The sequence below is a fragment of the Rhipicephalus microplus genome, chromosome 3, assembly GCF_043290135.1.
Source record: "Rhipicephalus microplus isolate Deutch F79 chromosome 3, USDA_Rmic, whole genome shotgun sequence".
Classification (NCBI taxonomy): domain Eukaryota; kingdom Metazoa; phylum Arthropoda; class Arachnida; order Ixodida; family Ixodidae; genus Rhipicephalus; species Rhipicephalus microplus.
The window spans coordinates 218,272,452-218,288,957 of NC_134702.1; the positions used below are offsets into that span (position 1 = coordinate 218,272,452).

The 16,506-nt window shown below is 45.3% G+C and overlaps 1 protein-coding gene across 2 annotated transcripts in view; it reads right to left on the reverse strand.

Moving 5' to 3' along the window:
- The window catches only part of LOC119170200 (unconventional myosin-XVIIIa-like), a 309,197-nt gene that overhangs the window by 29,899 nt on the left and 262,792 nt on the right, over nt 1-16,506 (reverse strand). For both annotated transcript variants that reach the window (XM_075890718.1, XM_075890717.1), the window contains exons 23-30: nt 8,522-8,804; nt 7,584-7,803; nt 5,529-5,741; nt 4,037-4,288; nt 3,166-3,279; nt 2,943-3,059; nt 2,162-2,245; nt 1,666-1,803 (exon numbers count right to left, since the gene is read on the reverse strand). In XM_075890718.1, coding sequence (XP_075746833.1) covers nt 1,666-1,803; nt 2,162-2,245; nt 2,943-3,059; nt 3,166-3,279; nt 4,037-4,288; nt 5,529-5,741; nt 7,584-7,803; nt 8,522-8,804 — 1,421 coding nt within the window. The remainder of the gene's footprint in view (nt 1-1,665; nt 1,804-2,161; nt 2,246-2,942; nt 3,060-3,165; nt 3,280-4,036; nt 4,289-5,528; nt 5,742-7,583; nt 7,804-8,521; nt 8,805-16,506) is intronic.

Here is a 16,506-nt window from a genome sequence, read left to right on the forward strand (position 1 = left end):
CGCACCTTTGTGTCATTAGACAACCTGATAAGTAAGCAAAAATAAAGTAAGCCAGCTTTGGCGCAGTTGTGCCGAGCCTGAAGGAACTGAAGAACTGGTCAGTCTTCTACTTTTCTCTTCCGTGTTTTTCTTTCTTTCCTGTTCTTTTTACCAGATAGTTCTGTTTTTTCTCTTTATTTCTATTTATTTCTATTTTGCTTGCTACATTATTTCTTTCTCTCTTTCTATTTCTTGCTAGCCTCCTCTTCAAATTTTTATGTGGTGTTGCGTTTTCCTAGCCATAGCAGTCGTGTCTACACTTTATAGCTTTATTAAAGCGCTTCGCAGAGCACGAGGACTTCACTTTGGCGCACAGCTGGCAATGCTATACGAAGTTCTGCCAGTGTTACGCCGAGCGACAACGGCCGCATATACGACAACCTCGCCCCGTAATGTGCTTCGCACTTAACAATTCAAAGTGTTAACGTGATAATGGTCGTCAGCAAGCTGAAAGAGTAACTTTAATCGGATGAAATTGTCGCTCACAATCACCGGGGGTGATCTGCTGCATCTAAATACCTCAATCACAGATGTAAGGCTGTAAGAAATCAAAATGAACCTAATTATTTTACATTGTGCTACTTCGTGTTCGAGTTTTTAATGTTACTTGGAGTGACTGGGTTCCAAATAATGACTATGTTCTAACAACAGCTTAATGTCGGAATTGTAAGTCAGTAAATAAACGCCAAATTACAGTCTCCAGAAAAAAAAGCAATCAGAAATGATTTAGCTGCAAATGTCACTGGAGCTATTGATTCAACAAGGGTACTTGTCTGGGTCAAGTTGCAGCCCCAATGAAAGCAAGTCCACTCGACGAAACACCGGCTCTGAATGTCTCGAAAGTGTCCGAATCACCTGATTTCCCAAATTAACGAGTGTCGAATAAACAAGCTTTTACTGAAGAGGGATGCATACGATGGCCTAAGCCATGCAAAAATCCTAAAACGATGAGGTTTAGAAATACTGGCTCCAGCGACAGCCCTCCCTGTGCAAGGATTTAACATTTTATCAAGCTCTCATCTTCCCCTGAGGTTTTAGCTTTCTTGGAAAAGTTAAAGCTGCCATTATGTGTGTTGAGTGAACCTAATGCACCTGCTGTTGAGATTTGATCCAGCAGTTTTTAAAAAGCGGCAACACTCTAACTTGTGTGACAAATAGTGGTTGATTGTTGGGTGATGACTAGCCATATAGCTCATCGTCTTCGTTGATTGAGGTTTTTGTTTGTTGTTTGAGGTCGCCCGCATTATTTCACAAGAACCTTCATACAATCTTGCCCTTTCAATTGAATAATGGTGATCGCTGCTTGTGCTTCGCTTTCCCAAACACCATCATTTGTCTTTTGATTTCATAATGGTGTTTGGTAGGATGACTGCACAGAGCCCAGCTTTTATGCACCACTGAAACCAGAGAGGTCTGCCTTCATTTTTACGGTTACCATGCATACAAGTTCACAACCTCTGGTCCCAATAGTACAAACTTCATGACTGCCCTGCATAGTACTGAGACAATTCCACATCCTTCGTTTGCAAGTTGTTTTCGCCTTGAAGCATGTCCAACATAGTAACTAGCCCAGAGTGCATTTCAATCGACAAAGTGAAAATGGCTCTTTGGCCTTCACACACTCACCTCTAGCCTGCTCTTGGCGGTCTGTTCCAACTCGAGCCTTGACTCCAACTCACGCACCTTGGCCTCCAGGCGGCGCACAGCATGCGAATCTTCTGCCTGGCTGGCCAGGTGGTCCATTTTGGAGCTAAGGTCGTGCACCTGAAGATCACAGATCACACGCACACAGGAATGAATGAGATGGCTACCAAGGAATACGTAGTAAAAAGTAAAAGGTTAATTTTGGCCGAAGTACTTTCATAGCTTCACATTTCTTTTGGTATGACTGACTGCTGTAAGGATAATGTAAATACAATAGCCTAGTTATTTTTGATGCTGTGACAATAGTCCTGCAAAAAAATGCAAAAGAGATTCTAGAACTTATCTCAACGAAGCTATGAGACTAGTTTTAACTGTGCCACAAACGAGGCATTGGACCAGAGCTTTCAGTAAAACTGAAACAGCTTATTCTGAAAAAAAAAAAAAAGAAATTGAATGCTGACAAGAGGCATGTACATACTTGTTCTTTGAGGTGGTGCTTCTCAGACTCCAAATCCAGAATCTGCTGTGTCTGTTCACTCATTAACTTTTGGTCGTTTTGCATCTGCAAGAAAACAGGCACTGTCAAAAGAAACATCTCCAATCAGCTTCCATTAGCTAAGCTCATTTTTGAGCCTGAGAAGTGTCTCCCCATACTTCAGCTTATTTATGTGGTTGTTAAAATATTTCTAAAAAATAAAAGCATTTGGCTAGGAGACTGCTTTACCTGACTTTTTTTTTTTTTTCTGATGATGATCTGCATTTGCAAACTTCCCGTGGTGCTATGTGCAGCTGAATCTTGCTATCTGTTCAGATAATGTTGTCCACATAATCACAATTCAATATTGTTTATCACAGAGCAGATTTAGATTATTATTTGAAGTTAACATTAAGATACAAACTAAATGCCATATTTTTCGTGGCCTTAGATATTGTATTTACTCAATTGTAACACGACCATGATTCAACTCGAGGGTAGACTATAAAGGAAAAAAAAATAAAACAGCGTAAAGGTGTGTGCATCACTGCACTTTCTAAAAAGACAGCTTAAATTCCAGTATTCGCTTATAACGTGAGGTAACAAAAATCTGAAAAAAAAAACTTTTGTTACATCTGAGTAAATATGGCAATTGCAGAAATATTTACTGCAACAAGGCAGGGTAGACTGATCTTTTCTTTCTTGCTCTAAAAATTCGAGAATTAAAGAATCAAATTCTGTGCTGTAAACAAGCACTGGCCTTGAAATACAGCCGCACGCTCACCTGCTGCACGGCAGCTTTGTACTTTTTCATGAGCTCAGCCTGCTCCTCTTCCATCTCCTCCAGCTGCACCTGCAGGGCTCCCTTCTCTCGCGCTAGCTGAAGGCACCTGGTTTCCGCCTGCAAGTGGGGTGAATCAACAAGGATTCGTTCGCAGTTCTTTCCGAACTGCATAAGCTTGAGTTATGCTGCAACAGAGAAAGGAAGCGAGGAAGGAAGCACCCACCTCATTCTTGGTGCGCAGAACTTCCTCCAGCTGCGACTGCACTTCCTCCAGTTCGGCCTCTGCCCCCTGACGAGCCTTGATGGCCGCACTCTTGGCAAACTCGGCATCTTCCAACTGCAATAGAGAGAGCAGAGACATCAGCTAAAGCGCTGAACAGCATGGCTTGCAGAGTCACGGTGTAAGCTGTTGCTGTAGATACTGAAAATGGGATGCACCGAAAATACATTTCTTGCTGAAAAGGGGCCCTGCAACACTTTTCCAGCATGGCGAGAAAAGACTGTAAATCGGTGGTTGAGGATCTTGAGAACACTAGAGCGGAACATTATAGCGCAGAACACGGCTTGGAGTTACAACCATTCTCAAATGTCAGCTAGAAATTCTTTCATCTTGCCTCGACAAATGATGCCATAAACCCAAAGGACTGCGCCACATACCCAAAGTTCAAGCCCATTGCCTGGTTTCACCATTGCGGGCTGCATACTTATTGTGGTCGCCACAGGAAACAACAGTGCATGTACAGTTGCACTGACCGGTAAGCATGAGCACAGCTGCAGGCAGTGTAAAAAGTTCTACAGGTGTATCTGGACTGTATCCCGTGCACAAGTTACGTCCCATGAAATGCCAAACTTCCAGAAATTTTCATGAACCAATTTAAATGCTGCATAGACAACCCAGTATATGTACCTGAAACAGTGAATAAATATTCAAGACTAGTTTCCGAAAATGTTTAAATGCTTAACCTGTATGCATTAACCACAAGGTGTGAATTCGCATCTTGATTAAAGCTGGTACGTATGTACAAGGTTTTATCGTACTTTGAACTTTTTATAATGCTAGGATCTTGAAAAAAAAGCTGCAATGACTGCGGTACCTGGTTCTTGAGTTGCCTGAGCATGGAGCGTGCCGCCTGTCCGTTGCGTGCAGAGTCCAGCATGACCTGTGCATCCTGCAGGAGTGCCCGTGTGCGACGCAGGTCCCTGCGCAGGCGCCTCTCGACCTGGGGGTCCCGGGGCGGCGGTCGCTCGCTCAGCTCGGCCAGCCGCCGCTCGAGCTCCTGGCGTTGCCGCTGCAGGCACTGCCGCTCCTCCTGTTCAGACTCCAGCAAGGCCTCCATGTTGCGCAGCTGCGTGGGACGAATATGAAATTATTATAGCTCACAGGAGATGTCTTTGCAGTGAAGCGTGACTGATCTGTGAATTCTGTGTCAGGCCTATCGGTGTCATGACTTAAAAGAGAATGATTGTGCACAAACTGTCTTGTACACTTCCATCTTCTTCTGCTTCTCCCTTGACAAAAGTACGTACGAGCAGGTACAAGAAAGAAAAGTGAATATGACACTTGCTCGGTATAAAGGACGTGCATAACGATGAAAAAAATGCCGATGACTGTGCACCCAACCACTATCAAAAAAATTACGGCATATTCACGGGGTGAATGATGATGAATGGGCGAAGCTCCGGAGGGATTCATCGGTAAACTGTGAATCTTCCGTGTAATTCGCCCAGTCGATCATCATGTAAAGACGTGAGAAACGCTGTGTGTGTACATACACAAATCAACTTTTATTTGTTCTTAGACGATGGATGGCTTGCGATGTCCCTTGCCTCGCGCACTCGCACATCGGGATTCTGTCTGCGAGCGCGCGCTGCTGCCGCCTTGCGCTCTCTCCGCTGTGCAGCCTTATCCATCCGGCGACTCCGAGCGCGCGCCAACAGCGAACAGATTTTATTACAACGCTCCCCCTAGCGTACGTCGCCGCACTAAATCGAACGATTGCCTTCAACCAATGACACGCGCCATATGTGACATCATTCCTATTTTATAAGATCTCGCGTCTTTCATCAACTACAAATACCGCTTTCTAGTTTATAACATCTTGCATCTTTTCATCATCAGCTACAAGTACCACCATCTAGTAAACACTACAAGAACTAAACGAGAGGTGGCTACATACAGGAGACGGTACCACCATCTAGTGAAAACTGCAAGAACTAGAGGTGGCTACATACAGGGGACGGTACCGCCATCTAGTGAACACTGCAAGAACTAAACTAGAGGTGGCTACATACAGGCTACAGGGGACCCACAGCCCACGCCTTAAGGAGCTTCGCCCCTAAAAATCAGGTTTCATACAGTCAGTCACAGCCTGTCTGTATGTACTTTGTTACGCTACATGATGCAATGACGTTTCTGACTAATCATACTTTTCTGCCGGAAAAATCTCATTGCTCCTAGCACATTCACAGCAGTGGTTATTCAGAATGCTTAGCAAATAAACTTCTGCATGGTTCAGTTGAGCATAAAGTCGTGAGACATCTACAGCTGCGCTACTGCTCGCCCACCTAGACACCTTCGAAACGAACCTTTTTGGTAGCGGCGGCGCGTGCCTCGTCAGCCTCTTCATCCCTTTGCGACAGCTCGCGTCGGTGCTCCTGGCGGGCCTTCTCGAGGGCCATCTCGAGCCGCAGCTTGGACTGCTCCAGCATGGTCACCTGGGCGGCCAAGTCCTCTAGCTCCTCCTCCTGGTCTCGGCTCTTGCGCTCAAGCTCCTGCTTGGCACGCTTCAGCTTCGCCACCTGTCACATTAGGTCATACCACAGTGTCCTTCACAACCGCCAGTGAGCATCCAAAACCACCGCGCTTACATCATTCAGGGCACGTCACACAGACATCCGCGCTTACCTGAACTACATATTTCTGTTCCCACGGACGAGTAATCTTGCGATGCATAATGTGGCTCATACTGTGTACACAACTTCTAATGAACTAAATTCGTGAAAGTATATCAAGAACAGTTGAAAACACTAAAATTACAAATTAATGAAACAATCTCTTCTAATTTCATCAAATTGCTTAACTGAAAAATATAGAATCCACCCATTTGCATTTTTGTTGCAAGCATTAAAGGCAGCACTTTCAGAAAGGCCACTTCACAGCAGGCACATTACAAAAAAATTCGTTTAAGTAAAAAAAATTCACATTTCTGCAATAAGTGAGCATCATTCCTACAGACAGGAATACGCTGCCTGTCATTTGTGTTGTAGCGAATGTTTGCTTAGTAATTAAATTAACGAGTACAATCTCACTTGCTCATGAACAAACGTGAAGAGATGTCATTTATTAAACACGAACATGAGCCTCGACAGCACTGGTGTGATGAACAGCAGAAGAAAAGCTGAGCAAAGACTTGGTGACGCCTGGTTGATTTTGCACTTGACAGTTGCTCTGCCCATGATGTCCTCACTTTTGAGACTGCTTGCTGATCGGGGCCCGTGTCCGCGATCTTCCCTAACAATCTCGCACTTTTAATATTCATTTCTTTCCTTGTGCACTACTGATGAGGTATTGTGGGATGTGCTTTGCTCTTCCCTTCCTGTTAATTTATTATGTTAGTATTGCTCAGACAGACAGCAAGCCCTTCAACACGCATCTCAAACTTAATATTGTGTGACCAGTAGCAAAAGAAACTACTACATAGGAAAGGCTGCACCCCCCTTGCAAACAGCTATCTCACCTCGCCCACACTTTTTACTGGCAGATTACATGGACACATGGCCTAGCTTACGTGCTCAAATGTGTAAACACTCATGTCCCTCTTCCTGAACCCTAGGGTTTGTTTAACGCAAGGAGTGCAACTTAAGTAATCATTTTTCGTAGCTAGACACTACTTTTAATTATAAGCAACAGACAATGAAACCAAAAAAAGCATAAGGAACATATATTCAGCAATATAAATGTGAAGGAATAAAATTCTATTTGCTGCCGACAGCATCCGAGTCTGCAAACTTTGAATAACACGTCCGATGCTGTACCGATTGACCTAAAATTGTCATTAAGAATATCCTAGGAAAACTTAGGAGTCTTAATGCCACTCACAGCCATGAAAACAGGTGTGCAGCACTCTTCTGCTTTTGTCTGCAGTTATATAACATGTGATTCTTTCATAAACTAGCACCTGACCTCGCACACTATGTGAAAGCATGAAGTCTTGCAGACTGAAACTCTTGCTATGAATGAATGAAATAAATGCAATTTAAGGGCTCATCTTCTTTTGTTAGCCAATACTTTATTTGACACAGAAATCAATCCAAACAAAGTATAAGAGATGCTACTTCGGAGTGAGGTGCCCGTTCATCCACTTTCATTTTTTCATGCTTGCATCATAATTCCTAAAAAATAACATGCCTTATACTTTTTTTGGCTTGACTGCCTGTTGGTTCTCATTAAACCAGGTTTTTCTTGGGTTTTATTGCATGCCCTTAAAACCTGGGTGCCGTGAGAACAGGCAAGGCATGACTTTCAGAGCATGTGGACCCAGATAAAAGTTTGTACACCCCTTTCTGGAAAGAGCGAGAATTCATCCCGGATTCATCAACGATTAACTACTACAAGGAGAAAGTGAGGCATGGCGCATCTACCTCTTCCTCTGCATGCGTGCTGAAGCTGAGCTCGTCGAGTTCCCGGCGAAGCGAGTTGACACGGTCATGCTGCGCATCGAGCTCGGTGCGGCAGCACATGAGCTGCTGCTCCAGTGCCTGCTTCTCGGCACACAGCAGGTCTCGCTCACGCTGCAGCTTCTCGCGCTGCTGGCGCTCCTGCTTCAGGCCATCCGACGCCTGGCCCAGCTCACTGTCGAACCTGGAGAGGAAAGAAAAATGAGCACATTTCTTCTAGCATGACAATGATTACGACTGTTTGACGAGGAACAATAAATGGACTTTTACAAAACATGTACTCACAACATAAGCTACAAGCTCAAGAGACAAAAAAAAAGAACCATGAACACAACGAAAGCCAGGGTGAAGTGACTACGTAGGTAGGCTAGCGAGACCATTTGTGTGCTGAAAGCACATTACTGCTGCATAAATGTATTTATAATCCACTGATACATTATGTATATCACTAGTAAACGCATGCTACTTGAAAAACGCAAGCGAAAATCCCACTGTGCGTAGGTCATCAGCTTTTAATACGAAAACTAGTGCCGTTAGGCAGCTAGCATGGCTTTTATTGAAATTATCAACTTGTGTCTAATCAATAACAACACAAAAAATGAATCGCCAGAGAAGATGCCTGAATGATTGCAATGTGACTGTTCGGTAGGTATGCTGGTGAAAACAGTGATGCTTCCTCTCACCACAGGAGGTACAGTTGAAATAGTGTGGGTGTCTGTCAGTTATTATATCTGTTTCTACAAGTTATTTGTTAATGGTTCTGTGATTCTTGGCTGATCGTACTGCTACTCCAATTCTATTCTTTTTCCGAGGTGTCTTCCCTTGTTCTGTAATCACCTTCCCGTTTACACACGCGGCTCTGCAAAACGAGCAAGAGAGTGTCTGTGTTGTGTTGCACGCACTTTCTCTGCTTCTTCTCGAGCTCGGCGTTGCGTGCCATGTGCTCCTCCACCAGCAGCTTGAGGTCCTGCAGTTCGGCGCTGAGCTTTTGCGCCTTGCGCTTCCACTGGTTCACAGCCTGGCGCCCCTCATCCAGGTCCGCCAGGGCCTCGGTCAGCCTCTTCTCGGTCGCTTTCCTCGCCATCATCTGCTTCTCCAGGTCGTCCTCATGCTGCTGGCTCATCTGGCGCTTGTTCATCTCGGCCTCACGCAGAGCACGCTCATACTTCTGCTTGTAGATGGACCCTGTACAGAGGGGAGAAGTATATTGTACAGTACAATCTACTGTTAAAGAGAACACTCAAAAGAGGCCGTTTCATACAGATGGCTCCCTAACTGCAAGTGGACATGGTTCTTGCGCGGCTCTAGTCTGTAAAAGGGAGCCAGAACCTTCAAGCACTTTTTCTATATTAGGGGCGAAGCTCCTTAGGGCGTGGGCTGTGCGTCCCCTGTAGCCTGTATGTAGCCACCTCTAGTTTAGTTTTTGCAGTGTTCACTAGATGGCGGTACCGTTTCCTGTATGTAGCCACCTCTCGTTTAGTTCTTGTAGTGTTTACTAGATGGTGGTACTTGTAGCTGATGATGAAAAGATGCAAGATGTTATAAACTAGAAAGCGGTACTTGTAGTAGATGAAAGACGCGAGATCTTATAAAATAGGAATGATGTCACATATGGCGCGTGTCTTTGGTTGAAGGCAATCGTTTGATTTAGTGCAGCGACGTACGCTAGGGGGAGCGTTGTAATAAAATCCGTTTGCTGTTGGCGCGCGTTCGGAGTCGCCGGATGGATAAGGCTGCACAGCGGAGAGAGCGCAAGGCGGCAGCAGCGCGCGCTCGCAGACAGAATCCCGATGTGCGATCGCGCGAGGCAAGGGACATCGCAAGCCATCCATCTTCTAAGAACAAATAAAAGTTGATTTGTGTATATACACACACAGCGTTTCTCACGTCTTTACATGATGATCGACTGGGCGAATTACACGGAAGATTCACAGTTTACCGATGAATCCCTCCGGAGCTTCGCCCATTCATCATCATTCACCCCGTGAATATGCCGTAATTTTTTTTTTCTTTCTTTCTAAGCTTTTCCAAGACAGCCAAACCTGGATAGGCGCTGCACGCAAATGTTTACTTCAATACTGGACCCGTCCTTACATATTCCAAGGAGAAAACCGAAGTGGAGATACTGAGCCATTCATATGTGCGCTACAGAGTAATAATGCGCAAGCAAAATAATTTCTCTGACTATGTATGACATTAATTCACAGGTCGTCGCATGGTTCGCTGATTATTTGACATTACGCCAGCCGACTGTAATCCTTAATGGTGCCGGTTCGTGCGCATCGCAGGTAACATCGGGCGTCCCCCAAGGGTCGGTACTGGGACCACTTTTATTTCTGATTTACGCCGACGACATAACTGAGGGCATGGCATCCCACATACGGTTGTTCGCAGACGACAATGTTTTGTATAGGAAAATTACGGATTCGCGGGACAAAGCGTTCATTCAGAGAGACTTGGCCAAAATCAGTGATTGGTGTACACGATGGCACATGCAGTTGAACTTGAATAAGACAGCCTACATGTAGTTTACTCATAAGAAATTACAGCCTCAAACATCGTACAGAATTAACAATGTCATTATAAGTAAGGTTAATGAATACAAATACTTAGGAGTGTACATATCGTCTAACTTAAATTGGCAGCGACATGTTGACTATGTAACAAGCAAGGCCGGGAAAGCGCTTGGGTTCCTTCGCCGTAATGCGAAGAACTTTAATATGTAGACTAAGGAATTGCTTTATAAAACATATGAGCGTTCCGTTCTTGACTATGCGTGTGTCGTTTAGGACTCCTCAACAGTATCTGACACAGAAAAACTTGAAAGGGTACAGAACTTGGCCACTCGATTTGTTTGTGTACGTTACGACAAAAAGTTCAGTCCTACGCTCGCAAAATAATTATTTCAATGGGATACACTAGATTGTCGAAGACACAGACTTCGTTTGAAGTTTTTTCACAACATTTTTCATTCAAAAGTTGGCATTGATAGGCATCTTTACATAAAGGCACCTAATTACTATTCACATAGGGTTGACCATGAGAATAAGGTTATAGAATTTCCCTGCAAAATTCATTGCTTTAGCGAGTCTTTGTTTCCTAGAACAATACGGGACTGGAATCAATTAGACAAGTCTGTCGCAACTATATCGTCCAATGACATATTTTTTCCACTGCTAAAATGATTCTTCTTGTATAAAAGTTGCTGTACACTCATGTTACTGCTTGTGATAACTGCTATATGCTTGTACTTGTATTTTCCTTTATTGTGCATTCTTGTTCATGTAATTATGCTTTTATCACTATAATACACTTCATTGTTAAATCATTATTATATTCTTGTTTACTTGCACTCTCGTTTTTTTGTTTTGTTTGCACAATTCCACAGTCACTACACCTGTCCCAAGAAGATGCTTGGTGAGCTAGAAAATACGCAAACATAAAATGCTGATGGCAGCTCCACCTTCAAGTCGGCACACCAAATACCATGACATCACACATGTTGACAGCATCTACAAGCTCGCATGTAGATGAAGATCCAAACAAACACTACCTAGTTCCTGAAAAATCTACTTAGGTATTGCAGAAGTTGCTTTGACTGAAAACTGTAGAAGCCTAAATTCCTAACAAAAGGCCTGTGCTAAACATAAATGAAGAGATTGAAAAAAAAAAACGCATGTAAGCTTAAGTTTAGCACAATAGCACTGTGAGGACTGGCAACAACAACAACAATAACAAGAACAAAAATTGAACCTTAGGCTTTTTTTAAGAGACGTAACAATGAACTATGCGAGATCAAAAATATTATCAAAAGCTTTAACAAAGTATTTATAGGAAGGGGCTCCTAATTTTTACAGGTTGAGCTGCTTCAGGCATGAATTATAATGCACTGTTTGTAAATGTGTCCCATTTGTATAGCTCAATTACAAGGCACCCAACATTACACTCTAAGCAAGAAAATGAAGGAAACGGTTGATTTGTGTATTATAGGAATTAATATAGTTAGCACGCAAATTAAATATTTAATCATTCTGAAATCATTAACCTTCAGTTCTTGTAAAACAGAGTCAAATATTAAGCGGAAAAGAGATGTTCAGTTAAGTTTTTTTTTTTTTTTGCCATATTGCGTTCGAGCAGAGGAAAATAATGCTCTAGACATTGGTGCTGGAACGCGGCTTGTTAAACGGTCGTCGAATGTGGCGTCTCCAGCCGGTCCTTCCTGATTGCGTGCAGCACGTCGCCAGCTAAACTTGCGCCATCACAGCAGATGCACTTGCTGTACCGCGTGCACGCTTTTGCCTTTGAATGCTCGTCGTGCCCACAATATTAGCGGCAGCTCAAGGGCGCGATGATGGGAAACTGTTTTCGTACCCGAAATCAATGCGCATGTGCAGCGCACGGCATCGAACAAACAGCTAGGCATGAATGAACGGCGTCGAAGCGCGTTTGGATGGTCATAGTCGGAAACGGCTTAATTCAGTCATTAAATGATTTACGAAATGTGCACAGAGAAGGAGATCGCATAGTCAGACTTAATCGGGACCTCCTACGGGTCGCCTATTAAGAACGTGCACGACGCTGCCCTAGTTCACATGTCCTACAGAGCAGTTAGCTGAAGGTGCTTATGGTAACCGAGTTTTCAGCAATTAAATACTACGTCACGGTTGCCGCCAGCCGCAATCGTGCATTTCCGGTGCTTACCCTCAAAGACGTCGCCGCATGACGCCGCGACAGTGGCCCCTTCAGATTCTGAGTATGCTTCACACCATAACATCTTGCAATGCGATTGATTGATTGATTGAAATGTGGGGTTTAACGTCCCAAAACAACCATACGATTATGAGAGACGCCGTAGTGCAGGGCTCCGGAAATTTCGACCACCTGGGGTTCTTTAACGTGCACCCTAATTTGAGCACACGGGCCTACAACATTTCCACCTCCATCGGAAATGCAGCCGCCGCAGCCGGGATTCGAGCCCGCGCCCTGTGGGTCAGCATCCGAGTACCTTAGCCACTAGACCACCACGGCGGGGCCATCTTGCAATGCGAAAAAGCAAACTTTCGAAATTCGCCACTGCAGCGAAAAGATAGACTGATCGAAAGCTGTAGGCTCGAGCCTGCGAGATGATCGGCGAGGCAGCGGTGGTGCCTTCACTTGATGCCGTTTATAACCTGAAATTCTAGTAAAGAGTCCGAAAAATCGTATGCCGAACAGTTTCAGCGCCCGAAATTTAAGCCGTTCCTTTTCCCATTGACACTATCGGGTTGACGGTGCCGCCGCGAAAGTGTCCAAATTTCGAGCATGCCCGAAAAATCCGCTGTTGACTGTATATATCAAAGTTTGTCTTTATTCTCGAGACCATGCATGTCTATGTTCTCAAAAGTCCTTGCGAATATTTGCCAGGCTAGCGAAACCGCAACCACCCCGCCGCGTTGGTCTAGTGGTTGAGGCACTGGGCTACTGACCCGCAGGTCGCGAAATTGAATTCCGACTGCGGCGGCTTCATTTTCGATGGAAGCGAAAATGCTGTAGGCCCGTGTGCTCAGAATTGGGTGCATGTTAAAGAACCCCAGGTGGTGTAAATTTCCGCAGCCCTCCACAACGGCGTCTCTCATAGTCATATGGTAGTTTTAGAACGTTAGACCGCACATATCAATCATATTAAAACCGCAACCACTAGCATCAGATAACGAGTTACATCACTACGAACATTAAGTTCCTAACAATGGTTCACATGGCGTGAAAAAAGTGCTCTGGTTGGTCACAATGAAGTAGGCAGAAATTTCTTTTAGTGGTCCTCGACTTAAGTGGCGGCTCGGCAGGCTGGTTTCATCAAGTATCATTTTATACGCGAAGCAGCTTATGGCCGAGCTCAATCCCGTGTGCGCGGCCACCCTTACTGCACATGCGCAACAGTTTTCCTAAGCAGTGCCAGAAGGGGCTCCCGCGCTACCGCGTTTCTGCTTGTGTAAGCGGCTGTGTCCTCTCCCCCTTAACTCTCTCAGCGATAACGTGATGGCGTCGGGGAACGAGATTATGCAGATAGGCGATGAACACACCTGCTCCTACGTGGCGTGGCGATCAAGCCGCGTGGTGAGCTCCAACAAGGGTTCCGGACGAGTAACCGCAACAGAAACAATACAGTGAATACATGGTGTGCTCCGCTTGGAAGGTCGCGTTAACGTTGGGAAAGGTGCACGTGCTGAACGACCCATGCGCTGCTTCGCAGCTTCGCATATATGCTACTCATGGTTCCCTTTAGGGAGAGATGGCGTAATATTTTATGCCACACGGCAGAAGTAACGTTGATCGATATGGGGGGTTTAACCTCCCAAAACCAGCATATGATTATGAGAGACGCTATACTGAAGGGCTCCGGAAAATTCGACCACCTGGGGTTCTTTAACGTGCACCCAAATCTGCGCACACGGGCTTACAACATCCGCCTTCATCGCAAATGCAGCCGCCGCAGCCGGGATTCGATCCCGCGACCTGCGGGTCAGCAGCCGAGTACCTTAGCCAAGAGGTAACCTTAGTGTTATATCACGTGCCCGGTTATATCACTGCCTACACTGCTGGTTGAACGCGGTTAAAAAAAACTGCATTGTTCCGAAAGCAAAACTCCGTTTTGCTTTCGGAACAAGACGAGACCATTCGTTCGCGAAAATTACTGCATGTTGAGACAGACAGCCGCTTTTGCAGTAAAAACAGCTACTGCACTTACAATTGCACAAGACCACACACAACTGCTTCTCGGCGTCTCCGGCGCTATAGGCGCAAACACGCACTGAAGGATGCATGGATGGAACCCGTGAGCATTAATTCCCTTTGAACGCGGAGCTCACATATGTGTGCGCCACCAAGCACGAAGAAAAAAAAACCTTTTTTCCCGGTTTTAATACAGCATAATGCATAGCCTACTTCAATGAGATCAATCTTAATATAGAAAAAAAGTACAAGGTTCACCGCAAGCGTGAAGCAATGAATGCGACAGCAACAAATTGTAATGTTATATTAAGGGTGGCTGCCCTTCTGGATCCTACTTCACGCACCTCTGAATAACGCTCGTGTAAAGAGGACACGGCCGCTCCAGGCACACTTTCGAAGCTCGTGGAAGGGTATACGAGCCGCCCGTTGATGGTGGCCAAGATAGTGCGCGCGACAGCGATGGCCACCGCACTCATAAAATCGAAGGTCACTGTTGCTGTTCGAGCCCCGCCCCCCCGCCGTTTTCCTGGCGTCTTTTGATGTTCTTTAAAGACGGCAACGCGTCGCCTTTCTGCTTGAGCATTAGGCGGCTGGTCTGAGAGGCGGGGGATCTTACCACACGTTGCGTTCAGCCGCTTCAGTCACCCGTGCGCGTGCGCTTTTACCCGCGGTTAGAACGTACGATGCACTAGGGTATAAAGTCAATTTGGACTTCATACGGGACATAACGGCGAGGGAAATTGCCAGAACCCGTCGTGACTTTCCATACACTTGCTATCGCAACAAAAGGACGTTAAAAAAAAAGTGCAACTTGCCCGAAGACCCGTGCAGTGTTCTTTATGTGCCTTCGTGCAACTTGCGTTTACGTATTTATTTTCATGAACCGCAACCAACACGGCTAACAAGCAGTTATCCTAAAGTGATTCTGCAACACCTCTTCAAGTGGCCGCGGCATGGATTCACTATAAGAGCTCATTGCCTGACTAATTCACCACAGGAAAAATTTTTATACTCTGTCGAGTAGGAGCAGATTTACAAATGACTGTCGCGCGATGCATTCGCATTCTCTCCTCCCGACGAAAGCGCTGCAAGCTAAGCAGCGAGGGATGGCACGGGCTACAAAAACATGTCACGCGCAAGCCTCGTGAGCTTAAGCATTCTTCTTCTTTGAATGCACAGATTTTCTAGTGCGATCGCGCGCGCCCGCGAGGGCAAGTCACGGCATTAGAGTGTACTATAGCGGCGATCCTTGCAATGGCCGAACGCACCACGTTGAAATCAGCCAATGTCTGACAGGAGCACTGCGACAAGTGATTTTTGAGCTCCTTCCGTCATTTGTCGAGAGAAGAGAAAGCAGTGTTTAGCCGACTCAGAAGTTATTGTGAATTCCAGGCCGCGTGCTGCGCTATAATATTTGGCTCGCGTTTTGTCAGGAGCATCTACTACTGATCGGAAGCGTTTTCTGACCATGAGCAAAAGTGTTGCAGGGCTCCCTTGAATTCACAGTCCAGCTCTCTGATCCTTACGGCAGCACCACATTGTTCTTCGCGCTACTAAATTTATTTTTGTTATTTCACTCTAGTTTTCTTTTTGCCACCAATATATAACTGTGTCTTAATTATTTCTATCACAGGCGTTTTCACCTTTCCATTGCTGTTCCTAAAACCCAAGGCCCCAGTAGGCTCGCGTTCAAACCTAGGCGGATATCTCCACATTCAATCAGAACATACGTTCCGTAGTTTTCTGGACTTCCTCATGGGATTCAGCCAGTGCCTCTGACGGTGTCGGTACAAAAGACTCGCCTCGAGCCACTGTTCAATCTTGCAAATGTGCCGCACTAGTGCCTTGCTGAAGCTTGAAGGTTTAATTCACAGAACAAGACGTGTGTAGGGGTTTGCACCGGTCTAACAGTACGGATTCGCTTTTGAACCTGATCCCACAAGTGCTGAAAGGGCAGCAAAATGCTAGTCATTTCCCGGAGAAGTGTACAGACGTGAGCGTCGGCCAGCGTTGTGATACACATTTGTCAGAGTATGATTGTTCAGTGAGAGCGAATATGATATAGAGAAAGCGCTGCGCATATCTCTCGTTGTCTTTCCGTCTACACACTACTTGTGCATGATGCTCTCGTTGGTTCTGCGTAAACAAACTCAGCAGATGGTGGATAACTGTTGCTGGA